A 13,475-nucleotide genomic window follows, 5' to 3' on the forward strand; every position below is an offset into this window, starting at 1 on the left:
ACCCCATTCCGGGCCTTCCGCCGAGCAGAAAGCGCCAGGCCTTTCCGCCCAGGTGGGCAGAAGCTGAGCGGGGCAGCGCCGGTACCCCCGGCGGGCTGGTGCGCCGCACAGGCCCTCCGTGCCCCCGGGGGGGGCTCCGCGCCCCGCCGAGCCCCGCGCTCCGCGCGGGAGGGGCGGGGGTGCCGGGGGGGCGATGCCGCCGGCGGGGCAGGCCTCGGCAGCAGCGAGGCGGAGGCGCGGGGGGCGGCGAGGTGAAAGCGGCGGAGGTGGGTCCTGGCGGGGAGCGGCGGCTCGGCGGGGCGGGGCGGCGCGGCGGCGGGGAGCAGCGCCCGCCCCCCCGGCAGTGCTGGTCATGGCGGCGGCGGGAGCGGCAGCGGCAGCGGCCAGGCTGGCGGCGGTGTCGGCGCGGCCGCTGGGCGCGGCGGAGCCGCTGCCGCTGGGCTCGCTGCGGGGGAAGGTGCTGCTGGTGGCCAACGTGGCGTCGCTCTGAGGCACCACCACCCGCGACTTCCTGCAGCTCAACGAGCTGCAGCAGCGGTACGGCCCCCGCGGGCTGCAGGTCCTCGGCTTCCCCTGCAACCAGTTCGGGCACCAGGTAGGGCGGGCGGCGGACCCGGGCCGCGCCGGGGGGCCGGGGCGCGGGGAGGAGCCGGCGGTGCCGGGCGGGCTCTCACGGGCTTTGCTCGGGGCGCTTTTGTTTCGGTTTACCTAGGAAAATACCTCGAACGAGGAGATCCTGCTCTCGCTGGAGCACGTTCGTCCTGGCAACGGGTACAAGCCCAATTTCATCATGTTCGAGAAGTGCGAGGTGAACGGGAAGAACGCGCACCCCCTCTTCACCTTCCTGAAAGAGGCGCTGCCCTTCCCGCACGACGACCCCTCCTCGCTGATGACCAACCCGCAGTACATCATCTGGTCCCCCGTCTGCCGCAACGACATCTCCTGGAACTTCGAGAAGTTCCTCATCGGCCCCGACGGCGTGCCCTTCAAACGCTACAGCCGGCATTTTGAAACCATCAAGATCCAGGAGGATATTGAATTGCTTCTGCAGAAGGTTCCCAAGAATGTTCTCGAATAAAGCAGAGTGTCGCAGCGTTTGCTGCCCGGCCCCCTCGCTTACCGCTCAGCTCGCTGCGCTCCTGCCTGTTTTTTCTCGCAGGGGGCTGCTGCTCTGGCAGAAATCCCAATGTCTCGTGCAGGTTTTGCTTATGATGGTGCATCTTCCAAATTCTTGAAGTGTACTCGATGTTTTCAAAAGTTGCATGTGAATGTTTGGGAAACTATGCTGGGGAAAGCAGCCGTGAGTCTCAGTAGCCTACTGTGATTCTCTGAATAAAAATAAATGTGTACTTTCTTTAAGGCTGTGGCTTGATAAATCTGGGCGAGTTGGGTGAAACATGGTGGCCACGTTGCCTGTTCATCAGCTCGTGTGGGTGCTCACTGGGGCTGACTCAAACCGCTCGTGCATGATAGCACAGTCAGGCTGAAGTCTGAATGCAAACCTAGGGCAGCGTGATGGGCAAACACCGTTTGCGAGCTCTGCAAACTGAGTAAGTGGTGCGTCCTACCCCGCGCCTAACGAGCTTGGCAGAGTGGGAGGGCGACACAGAACAGAAATACCTTGCCAAACTGCTTACTGGACCTCACTCGAGGCTTGCCTGCAGAGGAAAGATACGGTGGCACATGGCCAGGGCTTGATTTTACACTGGGTGACGAACTCCCAGCTTGGCTACCAACAACAGGCCGCAACAGGTTAATAACCGTTCAGGCAGGTAGATGAGCGACTCTGCAGCCTGGGCTGCTGCGGCTATGCTGGCAGAGGGAGGGCTTGGGGAAGTAGAGCCCCTCGGCCAAGGTCCATCTCATTACCTGGCCTCCATCAGCGGATGCCCAGGGGAGACCTAGAACAGAAGCAGCATACACCGTCCTTCCCCTTGTCCCAGGGCTGCTGCACCCTCGCTAGCTTAGCTGTCTCCTGGCTCTATCCCATTTTGCATCAGTGGTAGCCCAACATGGATCTCTACATACTCGCCCAGTCCTAGATGAAGCCCGTATCGCCTTCGTGCATCTGCAACGCAGGGAATCACACAAAGAACCAGTTCTTTTGTGTTCCCAGTGCAGAATACCGGCCTGTTCAACCACTTCTCCCACAGAAACTCTGCCTTGCCTCAGTGTCCTTATTGCCCTCTGGGCACAGGAACTGCATCTAACAAAGTACAGGTGTGCCAGGGTTCAGGCAATATTTTCTTCTTTTTACTCCTTCCCTGACACTTTTTTGACTCCTGCCAGCCATGGAGCTGACGGGTATTTCGTGGAGCTGTTAACGATAAACCTGACGTTCCTGCGAGCGATCCTGGCTTTATAGCTTGCTGCTAAACAGCTGGAATTAGGATTCGTTTCTGCTGGGAAACTGTGAGCCTGTGCCAAATTTCACCCGCCATCCTTCTGCCCAGTGGCTCAGGTCGTTCTGCAGGTAAATTTTCAATCCTTAAATGGCTCTGTGAGCACATTTTCATTACGAGCCACTCCTCATGAGGCCTCGTAGCACTGAGTGTAAACTCGGTGCTGGACTGAGGAGTACACAGTCTAGAAGGCCGGGCTTTCAAAGGGAAGGCATAACACTTTCAAGCATTAGTGCACTGTTTTCGTAATGAAAAATGCTTGGAATCTGAGGTCTTTGGGGTTTTTTTCCCTGTTAATAGCTTCTCACCTCACCAATTTGCTGGTTGCTTTGTTACTGTACCTACATTCAAGGCCCTCTCCGGGCTGAGCAGAAGCAGTGGGGCAAAACCTACAGCTGGCTCCACCCTGCTTGCTGCTACCCCTGAGTCATCGAGCTTTGAATTCAGATTGCACAATCCTCACCGGGCTATTTCTTAACTTCCAGTACAGCTTCGTGGAAAAAACAGGATGTTTTCAGTAGGTATTTCAGCTTTGGAGCAGAAGCTGCTTGATTTGGGGGATTATTTTTTCAGTTAAATCTACTTCCCTCATTAATGCAGGATGTTGAAATAGGTGGAGAGTACAGAGAATCATGGGCAACAGGAACTCATTGCATTGAAAAATCTTTCTCAACATGAGCTGTGGCACTTCCTCAATCCTGACTCACCAAACTCAGCCATTTGAGCCGGACCTCTTTTGCTTTGCCTGTTCCTTATCAGCCTGCGGCCCCTGCTGAGCCCCACCACCGCGGAGGAGCAGACTGCAACACCTGGTTGCTGCTGCTGCAACGGCAGCCCTGCCAAAAAGGGTCTCTCGCTGAGCCTGCCGGTCAGGAAGGCATCTTACACCGTGCTTATTCAGTGCTAATGGCCAAGGGATTTATTTACTGTTCTGCTGCCAGGGCTGTGCTAGCAGAAAAACAAAGCAGCGGCTCCAGAACAGATACAACCACACCAGCGGAAGTACAGTGATGTGATTCCAGGATGAAAATTAGCCATGCCAGCAGGAAAACAAATGATCCCAGTCTAAGCACACCAGCAAGAACCCTGAAGCGTAGATAAAAGCCTCCCAGCCTTGTTATTCCCCATCTGGTTTCAGCATTCCCCAGAGAAGCGGGCTTCTGGGATAAAGCGGGCTGCAGTGGAGAGGGCAGCCTGCAGGCTGGAAACCTTTGGCAGCGACACCCCCAGAGGAGCACAGCCCCCACGCAGGCTCTTGCGCCCAAACGTTATTTGGTGGTGTGACTGGAAGGGAAGACGATGTTTCACTCCAGGTAGCAGCTCTACGCTGAGGGTAGACCTGAAGAATCCCAGGTGATTCCTCAGGGATTACAAAATGGCACTACTCTATTTCTGTAATTTCAGAGAGAAACAGACTGACTCAGTAGGAAACTTTAAAATAAATACTACTACTTTAGCACACTTGGATGCTTCCGTGGCTTGAGGACGTTGTCCTTTCAACATCTCATGTCTGTCACATCTACATGCCTACACTCTATTTTTTTCTACTTCTACATTTTTACTGCAAACATTTTTACTGCTAATCCCTCTGTTAGTGTTCACCCTGCTTTTCCATTCTTCTACGTATTAGAGCCCCATAGATATCCCCTTTCTAGAGAATGTTTGGCCCCTCTTTCTCCCCCTTCCAATGATCCCTCCCTCCCCCCGCTTAGCTGCTGATAGTTGCCATCAACTTCTTAAATCTTTAAACAAGTTCAGATATTTGAAGCTGTCAGGAATGTTAACTAGCTGCAAGGAAAATTATCCTTGCCGCCCCCATCTCCCTCTTCCAGGTTCCATGGTGTTCTGCCCACCGAACCCTAGCACATCTCCTGAAATCATGGCTGATGAGATGTGGTGCTCAGAAGTGTCTACTCAACAGAAATGCCATCAAGTGGAGCCTAAAACCTTCCTTACTCAGCCTGCTAAACATTCTTTCAGCTACTTAAAAGCCCTTTCTCCTCCTGCTGACCTTTGTTTCACCCGCTAACTTTTAAGATAGCTTTCAGTCACCGTTTTTGATCATTGCCATCGTAAGGCAGGTAGGAAACACCTGCCTCCAACCCGGTGGCACTTGAAAGGCCTTTGTTTCAGTTGGTGACAGTCTCGCAGCGATCAGCCATCAGGTTCAGCTGGAGACAAGGGCAGGAAGCCGACTGGCTGAAAGGAAAGCGCTTGAAGAGACACGAGAACACAGACACCCCTATCTACAGTGAAACTGTAATAATGTAATTTCCTAGTACTGAATCAGAAAGCTTTGAATGAGACCGTTTTAATTGTTTACCACACTTTCTATCAGGAGTAAGTAATTCATTAGCAGAGTGAGCTCAGCCATGTAAGCGTTATCTCAGAATAGCTGAGTCATTTTAAAAACACACCCAGTCTTGCCGTAACAGGGTGTATTGGTTTCTTGAAGTCCAAAGGGGCCCTGTACTTTGAGAAAAACAGAACTAAGTAACAGGACTCAATGCTTGCTGGGAAGGAGAAATGGTCTTCTTTTTCAGTGTTATCTGGATGGACTTGCCCTGCTGTCAAAAAAATAAAAGGCCTTTAGCATTTCACCCAGGAATGCTGCAGAATTGCCAGGCCTGGCTGGCAGGAGGTAGAGCCCATCTGCCCACCACGCTGCCGGGCACCAGCTGTCAGGAGGGTGCTCCCCTGCACAGAGTCACAGCCCCAGCACACCACCCCCTGCCTTCTTTTTTTCGGTGGTGTAAATGGATTTATTTGGTGTATCAGGTTAAAGCAGGTTTTTTAAGTCCCTGAATCATCATCTGAATCCTTCCCAATTTTCCCACTCCTCAAGGACAGGCTTCCTGAACAGCACAGGATTTGTTACTTGAGAGACAAACGCCTAAATCTCTTCTTGGGAGGTTCTTTCCAGAGACACTTTGAAACTCCCAAGCACTCCCCAGCTGGTTACTCAGACCTGTTCTCCCATTTATTCCTATTAACAACTTAATGTCTCCTTCCCTAGCCAACAGCCTGACCAGAGAGCTCCCTTAAGTCAGTTACGGGAAAAAATGGAGCAGGTAACACTGAAACCACACAGTGCACACCAAACGTTTCTGCCACCTGCTTCGGAGGAGGCTGCCCCCAGCCCAGGCTGCCCTCGGCCATGGAGCTGCCTCAGGGACGAGGCGCTCTCCCCCATGCCGACGAGGCCTCCTGTGCCCCGATGCGTCCAACCGTGCTCCTAGGCCTCCCTACGCCCTCAGAAGCCTCCAGTCCTGACTACTCTCCACCCCATCGGCCCCATCGGCCCAGGGAGGGAGGTGCCCACCCTGCCCACCTCTCAGCACGGCAGACACCACCTGCCCCGGCAGCGGCAGGGGCTGCCCCTGGCAAGGGCCCGCACTCCTCTGCCGCCCGGGAGGGCCTCTGGGCTGCCCCGGGCCGCTGCAGGGCGGCCTCTACCACAACCACTGGGGCGGAGCCGGGCGGGCCAGCGCAGGCCCGCAAGATCCGACTGCAAGATGGCGGCCGCCACCATAGCGCCCGCGCCGCCAGCCCCGCCCCTGCGCGCGGCCCCGCCCATCTCGTCAGAGGGCGCGCGGACAGGGCGGGGCGAGCGCAGCAGGCCCACCTAGCGCGCATGCGTACGCGGGCCGACATCCGCTCGCGACGGGGCTCGCGCACCGACATGGCGGCGGCCGAGGGCGGCGGCGGCGGGGTGCGGCCGGACACGACGGTGCAGCGGACCGAGCTGGGGCCGCTGCTGGCTACCGCCCTGAGGCCGGGAGAGTCCTGGTGAGCGCGGCCGGCCGGCCCTCCCCTCCCCTCCCCTCCGTCCCCTTCCCCTCCGGGCGGTGGGGCCTATGGGAGCGGGCCGGGCCGGGCCGGGCCGGGTCGGGCCGCGCCGCCGCTGAGGGGGCCGCGCCGCCCGGTGCCGTGTGTTGCAGGTACCTGGTGGACAGCCGCTGGTTCAAGCAGTGGAAGAAGTATGTGGGCTTCGACAGCTGGGACATGTTCGGCGTGGGCGATCCCGGCCTCTTCCCTGGGCCTATCGACAACTCGGGTCTCTTCAGCGGTGAGTGCTGCCCGGCGGCGCTGGGCCGCGGGGGAGCGGGGCCCTGGGCGGTGGGGGCCTGGTGCGCGGGTCGCGGCTCGGGTAAGTAGCTCCCGTGTGCGGTCGTCTCGTCGTGCGGCTTTAGCTTTTGAGGCTGTGTGTCCTGGGAGGATACAAGTGGCCGTCCTGGCTTTGTAAGCGAGGAGACTGGTGCGGTTTCTACCTACCCGTGGGAGTGTTGGTATTTCTTAGGATCATGGTAGTATGTGTGTAGGCCTTGAGAAGAAAAGATTTTGTTTGATGCCGTGCTTTCTTACATCTGTTTCCCTTTTAGATCCAGAAACTCAGAATTTAAAAGAACACCTCATTGATGAGCTAGATTACATACTGGTTCCAACCGAAGCCTGGAACAAACTGGTAACGTGGTATGGCTGCATAGATGGACAGCAGCCTATTGTGAGAAAAGTAAGTATGGGTGAACCAAGTTCTCTTCAGCATGGTTTCATTATCTAATATCTACCAAACTTAGACGATGTTTATTTTGCTAGATGTGAGTTAAGACAGGATCCTCAGCAGCTTTTTGGAGATAGTAACATGAGGTCTTTTTGCCTTGTTTGAAAGAATGACCTTCCAATATTACAGTTAAAATGCCTGAATCTTCAGTGATTCTCAGCTGATGGGTTATAGGGGGTGACAACCATGAACCTTGTTTTCATTAACTTTTTACATTATGATTGTTTGGATTAGTGCAGTGCTTTTATGTGGCATGGAAGAGTTTGTGCTTTGCTGAAAAATGCAAGTTGTTAGTCAAGCTTATCGATCTTCTGGGACAGAATGAGGCATTGGAATAAATTGGTTTTTAGTACAGATGGCTTACGGACTTCCTCTGGAGTTTCAGGTGGTTCTTGTTTTCTTTTCCAAAATTCTGTGATTCTGAAATCATGAGAAGAGACATATTTATGGTTCTGTTCTGTAAGTCTTACTTTTGTTTGGTAAATGCAGTCATGAATGCATTCTGAATATATAACCTGTTCTGGAAGGTGAAATTCGCAAGTTGCTTTTTTGGAAATCTATCAGACACTTGTTTATGGGTAAAAGGGTTTTTGTTTTTATTTTAGTCTTAAGTTTTTGCACCTACTAACTTGAGAGTGCCTGTCTATCTGGTTCATAAAGACTAATTACTGCACCAAGCAAATAATGTTGATATAATGCACAGAATTAATATTGCTTAAGTTTAAGTAGCGTTGTGTTACAGTAAGGGCTGCTTTAAGGTGTGCAAGACCCAGGAAAGTGTGGCATCAGAATGGTAAAAGGAAGTAAGAGCCCTCTCTTGCAGATCCACTCATGCAGATCAGTGGTACTGGAACGTTGTCATTTAGTGTGGGCTGGAAATTGTATGTAACGAGAAAATCTGACATCTTCAGAAAGCGTAAGTGACCCCAGGTTCACTCTGCTGAGTAGGCAGAACTGCTGTGTAAACCAGATTAGGGGAAGTAGAAAAGAATTATAACATATAAAGGAGATGTAGTTTTAGTAGAAACAGATAATTTCTTAAGGAATAGAAAATCTATACACTGCACCCGAATAGAACATGGGCAGTATCTGGTTACAGTATTCTCCAGATAGCATTAGAAGTAAAGCACTTAAACTTGTGAACCTTGAATGCTTTAATCCTTTTCTTAGAGCTGGATCAACTGTAATTCATGCATCAAAATATCCATAAAAGTAGGATTTGGGAAGTAATTGTCAGGCGTCTTTGTAATTTTACAAGCTGGTATTTCTTCCATCCTTATGTGCCTGATGATCAGAGACAAGTACAGGAGCATTAGGTTAGATTTATTTGTGGTTCAGGTTTCTTTTGATAATCTCAAATCATATTTTTGGGCAGTCTTCTATAGAGTCCCACTGCAAAGTGTATTACTGTGCAAAATATAGAACAGTGTGCTTCCTCAGCAGTTGAATGCGTGTTGTGCTCAGATTGCTGTCCAACGGTATGACCCAAGTTTTACTTTGACAGAGAACAAGCTAGCTGATCAGATGCTGTTTAAAAGACATCTGCAGGCGATTAGAGACTCTTCTTGCCATTCATGCGTCCTAACGGACGCAGTGATCTGATCAGAAACTTCTTCTTGGAAAGAGTTCTTCCATTTCTGAATACAGTTCTTATTTATTTGTTTCTAACTATAGAATCCTGGAGAACAGGAAGTCCCATTTAATGAAATTCATTCTGAAAAAGAAATGGAGAACTTGTGAATTTGTTCCTTTGCATGCTTTAAAAAAAAAGTCTAATTTGCCTGTCAAGAAGCTGTTTAAACAGGGTGTTTTACTTTCTCTTTCTGTTGTGACAGCACAATACTGAAGATCTTTCCAAATGTGTTTGTTAATTATTTACCCTTAAAGCACCTTGCATATCTAATACAACCCTATAAAAGCTCAGAAGAGGGAAGCATGATTTAGCCAAGCTCTCACAATAAGTCTTAGTGTTATTTCTTCGTTTCTTTCCAAAGCTGGCTAAAATTTTTTCTGTAAAATGATACAGGTGTAGATCATAGCAAGTCTGGTGTCATGCAAATAGAATGGAGTAGAATGTTTCAGTTGGAAGGGACTGACAACAATCATCTAGTCCAACTGCCTGACCACTTCAGGGCTGACCGAAAATTAAAGCAAATTATTAAGGGCATTGTCCAAAGGCCTCTTAAACACTGTTACTTTTAAAAATTATACATGCTGGTTCAATGAAATACGATCTCAATTTCATAGACTTCATAGCTGCAAAGAACTGTGGAGAGAATTGAGGTGTGGGGTGTGTTGTTTTTTCGTTTTTTTTTCTCCAGTTACATCACAGTTGTCTCAAACTGGCTTCTGAAATGTGCTTTTCTTTCTTGCATAATGTGTTTTATGATCTGTAGGTGAAGAGTGGTGTCTAGTCTTACAGAGTACCTTTCTAAAAATATGCTGAAAGCTAGTGGGATGGGTAGACGTACCTATTGGAGTATTGTCTCAAATGCAATATTGATTTGAAAATGCCTCTGAAATAAGCAATGTCATCAAAACGAGTTCTGACATATTTGTCTGTTTTCTCAAGGAGAGAGTAATGAGGCAGATTCTGTATACCATGCAGAAAAATAATTAGTGCTTTGTCTTACTCTCTTCTAATAGAAAGGATTTTGCTCCAGTGTTCCAGGTTTGTTTCTTTTTTTATGTAAACCTTAGCCAAAGACTAGAGGCAAAAGGCATTTTTTTTTTTTCTAGAATGCTTTGACTGTGTGAGCAAATATTTTTCATGGATAACTAGCTGGCACTATCAGTTCAGCTGGGATGGTGGACCTTTGGAACTTTGTACTGTGGAAGGAAAGCACGGGGATCTCTTATGTTTTAAAAACAAAACAAAACCCCCAAACAAGCTGACAGAGTTTGTGACTGAATCTGGACTTGAGAGCAAGTCAGTGTTCAGATGGCTTGACTTTCAAGACTCCTAAAGACTTAAAATGTTTAGACAAATGTACCTTACAGAGGACTGATCAGTATTTTAACTTAGTGTTATTTTGTTTATCGCATCTGCCTTCTGTTTGCAGGTCGTGGAATATGGTCTGTTTGTGAAGCACTATAAGGTTGAAGTTTATCTTCTTGAGCTGAAGCTGTGTGAGAGCAGCGATCCTGACAATGTGATTAGCTGCCACTTTAGCAAAGCAGATACTGTTGGTAAGTAGTGCTCTGATATGTGAAGCTGTGCTCTGATGCTACCTCAAGAGATGTTTTGTGCCCCCCTGGAACAAGAACGATGTTGATAAACTGGAGCATGTCTAGTGGGTACCAGTAGGACAGTTGGGGTCGGAGCATGTGATGTGTGAGAAGAGGCTGAGGGAGCTGTGTTTAACCTGGAGAAGAGAAGGCTTTGGAGGGGACCTTGTAGCACCTATGAGGAGGTTACGGAGAACATGAAGTCAGGCTATTTACTGAGTCACAAAGCAAGAAAACAACAGACAATAGTCATAAATTGAAACAGGACAGATTCCAGTTGAGTGTAATGAAAATATTTTCCCTGTCAGGACAGCTAGACATTTGAACATTGCCCCCAGAGGGGCAGGGGAATCTCCTTCCTTGCAAGTTTTGAACACCTGTTTGCATAAACCCCAAGCAGCCTGGTCTGAATTCAGTGTTGACCCCGCTTTGAGTGGTTGGACCAGGAACCTCCTGAGTTCCTTCCAGCCACAGTGGTTCTGTGTGCAACACAGAGAGTTGTGATTAAGAGCTTTGAGGAGCACATTGCTTACTAACTCGTGTCCTTAAGAAACATCGATGTTGCTCGCGTAAAGCAGTTCTGTCTCTGGTTCTCCTACGATTCCTTCTTCCTAGTGTGTGAATATTTTAGACATCTTCTTAATGGCTCTTCCTACACTTCTGTTTTTCCGGGCAATTGTAACTTCCATGGTACCTTTTCTACTCAAAGGATCGTGAAGGATCAATGATGTACCTCTTTGTTGAATGTCTTGCTTGTCTTTTTTTTTTTTTTTTTTTTTTCAAAAGCACTCATGTTTTAAGCATTTTGGTGTTTTTTTTTCCCTCCTGAACAGCTACTATCGAGAAGGAAATGAGAAAACTATTTAATATCCCAGCTGAGAAGGAAACTAGGTTATGGAACAGGTATATGAGTAACACTTACGAGCAGCTCAGCAAGCTGGATAGCACTGTGCAAGATGCAGGGCTCTATCAGGGTCAGGTAAGGGGCATAACTTTTTTTTTAGATTCTTATATATTGCTTTGTCTGATATGTAATTTTTTTTCACTTGCTTTTATGTACTTTGAACAAACACTGAAAATGTGATTTGTTAATGATTTTGCAAAATGTGTAGCAGATTTGCAGTTACCTTTCTTTATTACCTGAACTTTCTTTCAGGTTGTCCTAATAGAAGTGAAAAATGAAGATGGCACGTGGCCTGGACAGTATTTCCTGGCAAAGTAAGCAAGCAAGCATGTTCTAATGGGTTCTGCGATTTTTGTCAAGCTTGTTCACTTGTTTTTAGTGACCATGTGTTCTCTGTGAAAGCCTAATTATTACTGGCTATTGTGGATTTCTTTGGTTTAGGTACTTTGAAGGAGGAGATAAAATCTTGAATATAAATATTCTTCAGTGGTTCTGCTGCTGATTTCTTGTCTTAGCAAGTCTTCTATTTTAAAGCCCATTTCAAATAGATTGTGTCAGGGTTAAATAGCTTAGGTTTCTACAGTGCATAGGAGACGAAAGTGCTATTTATGTTGAGCTAGTCTACTTAAAAAGCTACCTCCACAGACTGCACATTTGGGGGGGGGTGGGTGGGGAATCTGTCTTCTACTGTTGTGGAACAAAAAGGATCTTGGAGTATTATTTCCAAAGCTGCCAGTAATGAATACTCAGATCTCTGGTGGTTACTCCTTAAACAGGATATAGAAATAGCTTAACAACCTCCCATGCCACCCAAGACAATTAAATCCTGTAAATATTACACAGATATTATCTCTCTAATATCTAATTTAGAGAAGAGATGAGTAAGATGGGGGTTGCATTGCTTGCAATGATAAAGAACTGCTCTTCGCAGTCATACTAAACAAAGTAAAATTCTGTGATTTTACTGGTCTGATGGCCTACTCGCTTTCCCATGAGTAGGCCATCAGACTCGATATTGATAATGAAAATGTTTTTCTGTGCAATACAGTAAACTTGTAGAGCTTGCTGCCAAGTGATCTCATTTGAGATCAAGATCTTACTAGCGTTAAGCTTGAATGGATCAAATAGGTCAGTGAAACCTGTTTTGAAACAATTCTGTGCTTCTGCGATATTATACTGGGTAAATGGATCAGGAGAATGTTTGTAGGATTATAATGAACTTCCTGTAAGAGTACAATGTGAAAAGCATCTAAACATTCATATTATGCATGTAATAGAGTACTAGTTGACAGTCAGTATTAGGCAGCCGTGCAAGACCAGGTCATAACCTTTTGTTTCCATGTGAAGCAAAGCTAAAAAGGAGTCCTGTAGCATTCCCAGGCCTCAGTCTTTTTTTTTTTTTAGCAGCTTGTCTGATAGGTAAAGACTTTAATTAACATCTAGTGATATTTGAATGAAAATGGTTATCAGTATGCAGAGGGACATCTTCTAATGATGTAGAAATAAAGATTTGCCTATTATAATGTAGAACTCATGAAATTGCTTGACTTGATGCTGATAATGGTGGCTGAAAGAATTGTAGTCATACATCTAGGATTATCTGTTCCTTTGTACTTTGCCTTGGCTACCTATTTCCTTTACCCTTATCCCTGTTAGTTAAGAAACTAAGCATGTGTATTTCACGTAATGTCTTCCTTACACAGTTGGGTGCATTGGTTTAGCAAGTTCTGCTCTCTGGCTCTTGTGACCTTATTTAGCCTGGTAGGTTAAATGCATAATAACTGTTTGTTCAAAAACACTGTTTGGGAAGCCAAAGAGGGGAAGAAGCAGCTGGACTGCCCCTGCTCTTTACGATTGACATTGGTGTGTGCTGATAAGCACACAAACTGCTGATCAAATGAGAAGGACCTTTTTATGTGGCCAGGGCAAAGGCTGTCTCTCCAGAAAGCAATATGCTTTAATGTCTTTGGGTTATAACGAGCCCTGCTGGACTAACATTACGCCTGCCTGCGCCAAAGGTGGCTGTGTCATGTAAGGTAAGTCAGGCAGAAAGATTGGACTTTAAAATTCTTTGTGTTTGAAATGGAAGGAGGAAAAAGTTGAGAACTTACTCTTTCGTAGACATGATAACAGAAGATGATAACAAGCAGTAAGTATTTTCCTATTAGGTTCAGTGATGTTTTCTATGCTGTTTCATGTCTTTAAGCTGCTAATATTGTACAGCAGTTGCCTTGATAACCCCAAAAACATGTATGAATCGTACTCGTACTGTTGAAAATAATAAGGAAGGCTGTACTGGATCTGGACCAGGTGTGTCCAGTAGCCTGCCTCGTAGTGTGGGCAGTAGCAGATGCATGTAGGAGGAGTATAAGAAGTTCCT

General features: G+C 47.8%; 2 protein-coding genes across 2 annotated transcripts in view; both read left to right on the plus strand.

Moving 5' to 3' along the window:
- The first annotated feature begins 352 nt into the window (after positions 1-352).
- Positions 353-1,354, plus strand: GPX1 (glutathione peroxidase 1). Its single transcript, XM_059823277.1, has 2 exons — positions 353-595; positions 713-1,354. Exons 1-2 carry the CDS (start codon positions 353-355, stop codon positions 1,076-1,078), a joined length of 609 nt encoding a protein of 202 aa, XP_059679260.1. The 3' UTR covers positions 1,079-1,354.
- Positions 1,355-6,084: 4,730 nt separating this feature from the next.
- Positions 6,085-13,475, plus strand: part of USP4 (ubiquitin specific peptidase 4) — a 43,085-nt gene continuing 35,694 nt past the window's right edge. Inside the window, exons 1-6 of the mRNA XM_059823076.1 lie at positions 6,085-6,191; positions 6,344-6,471; positions 6,785-6,915; positions 10,026-10,152; positions 11,025-11,170; positions 11,348-11,409. Of these exons, the coding sequence (XP_059679059.1) occupies positions 6,085-6,191; positions 6,344-6,471; positions 6,785-6,915; positions 10,026-10,152; positions 11,025-11,170; positions 11,348-11,409 (701 nt within the window). The remainder of the gene's footprint in view (positions 6,192-6,343; positions 6,472-6,784; positions 6,916-10,025; positions 10,153-11,024; positions 11,171-11,347; positions 11,410-13,475) is intronic.

Source organism: Gavia stellata, chromosome 12, assembly GCF_030936135.1.
Source record: "Gavia stellata isolate bGavSte3 chromosome 12, bGavSte3.hap2, whole genome shotgun sequence".
Taxonomy (NCBI): Eukaryota; Metazoa; Chordata; class Aves; order Gaviiformes; family Gaviidae; genus Gavia; species Gavia stellata.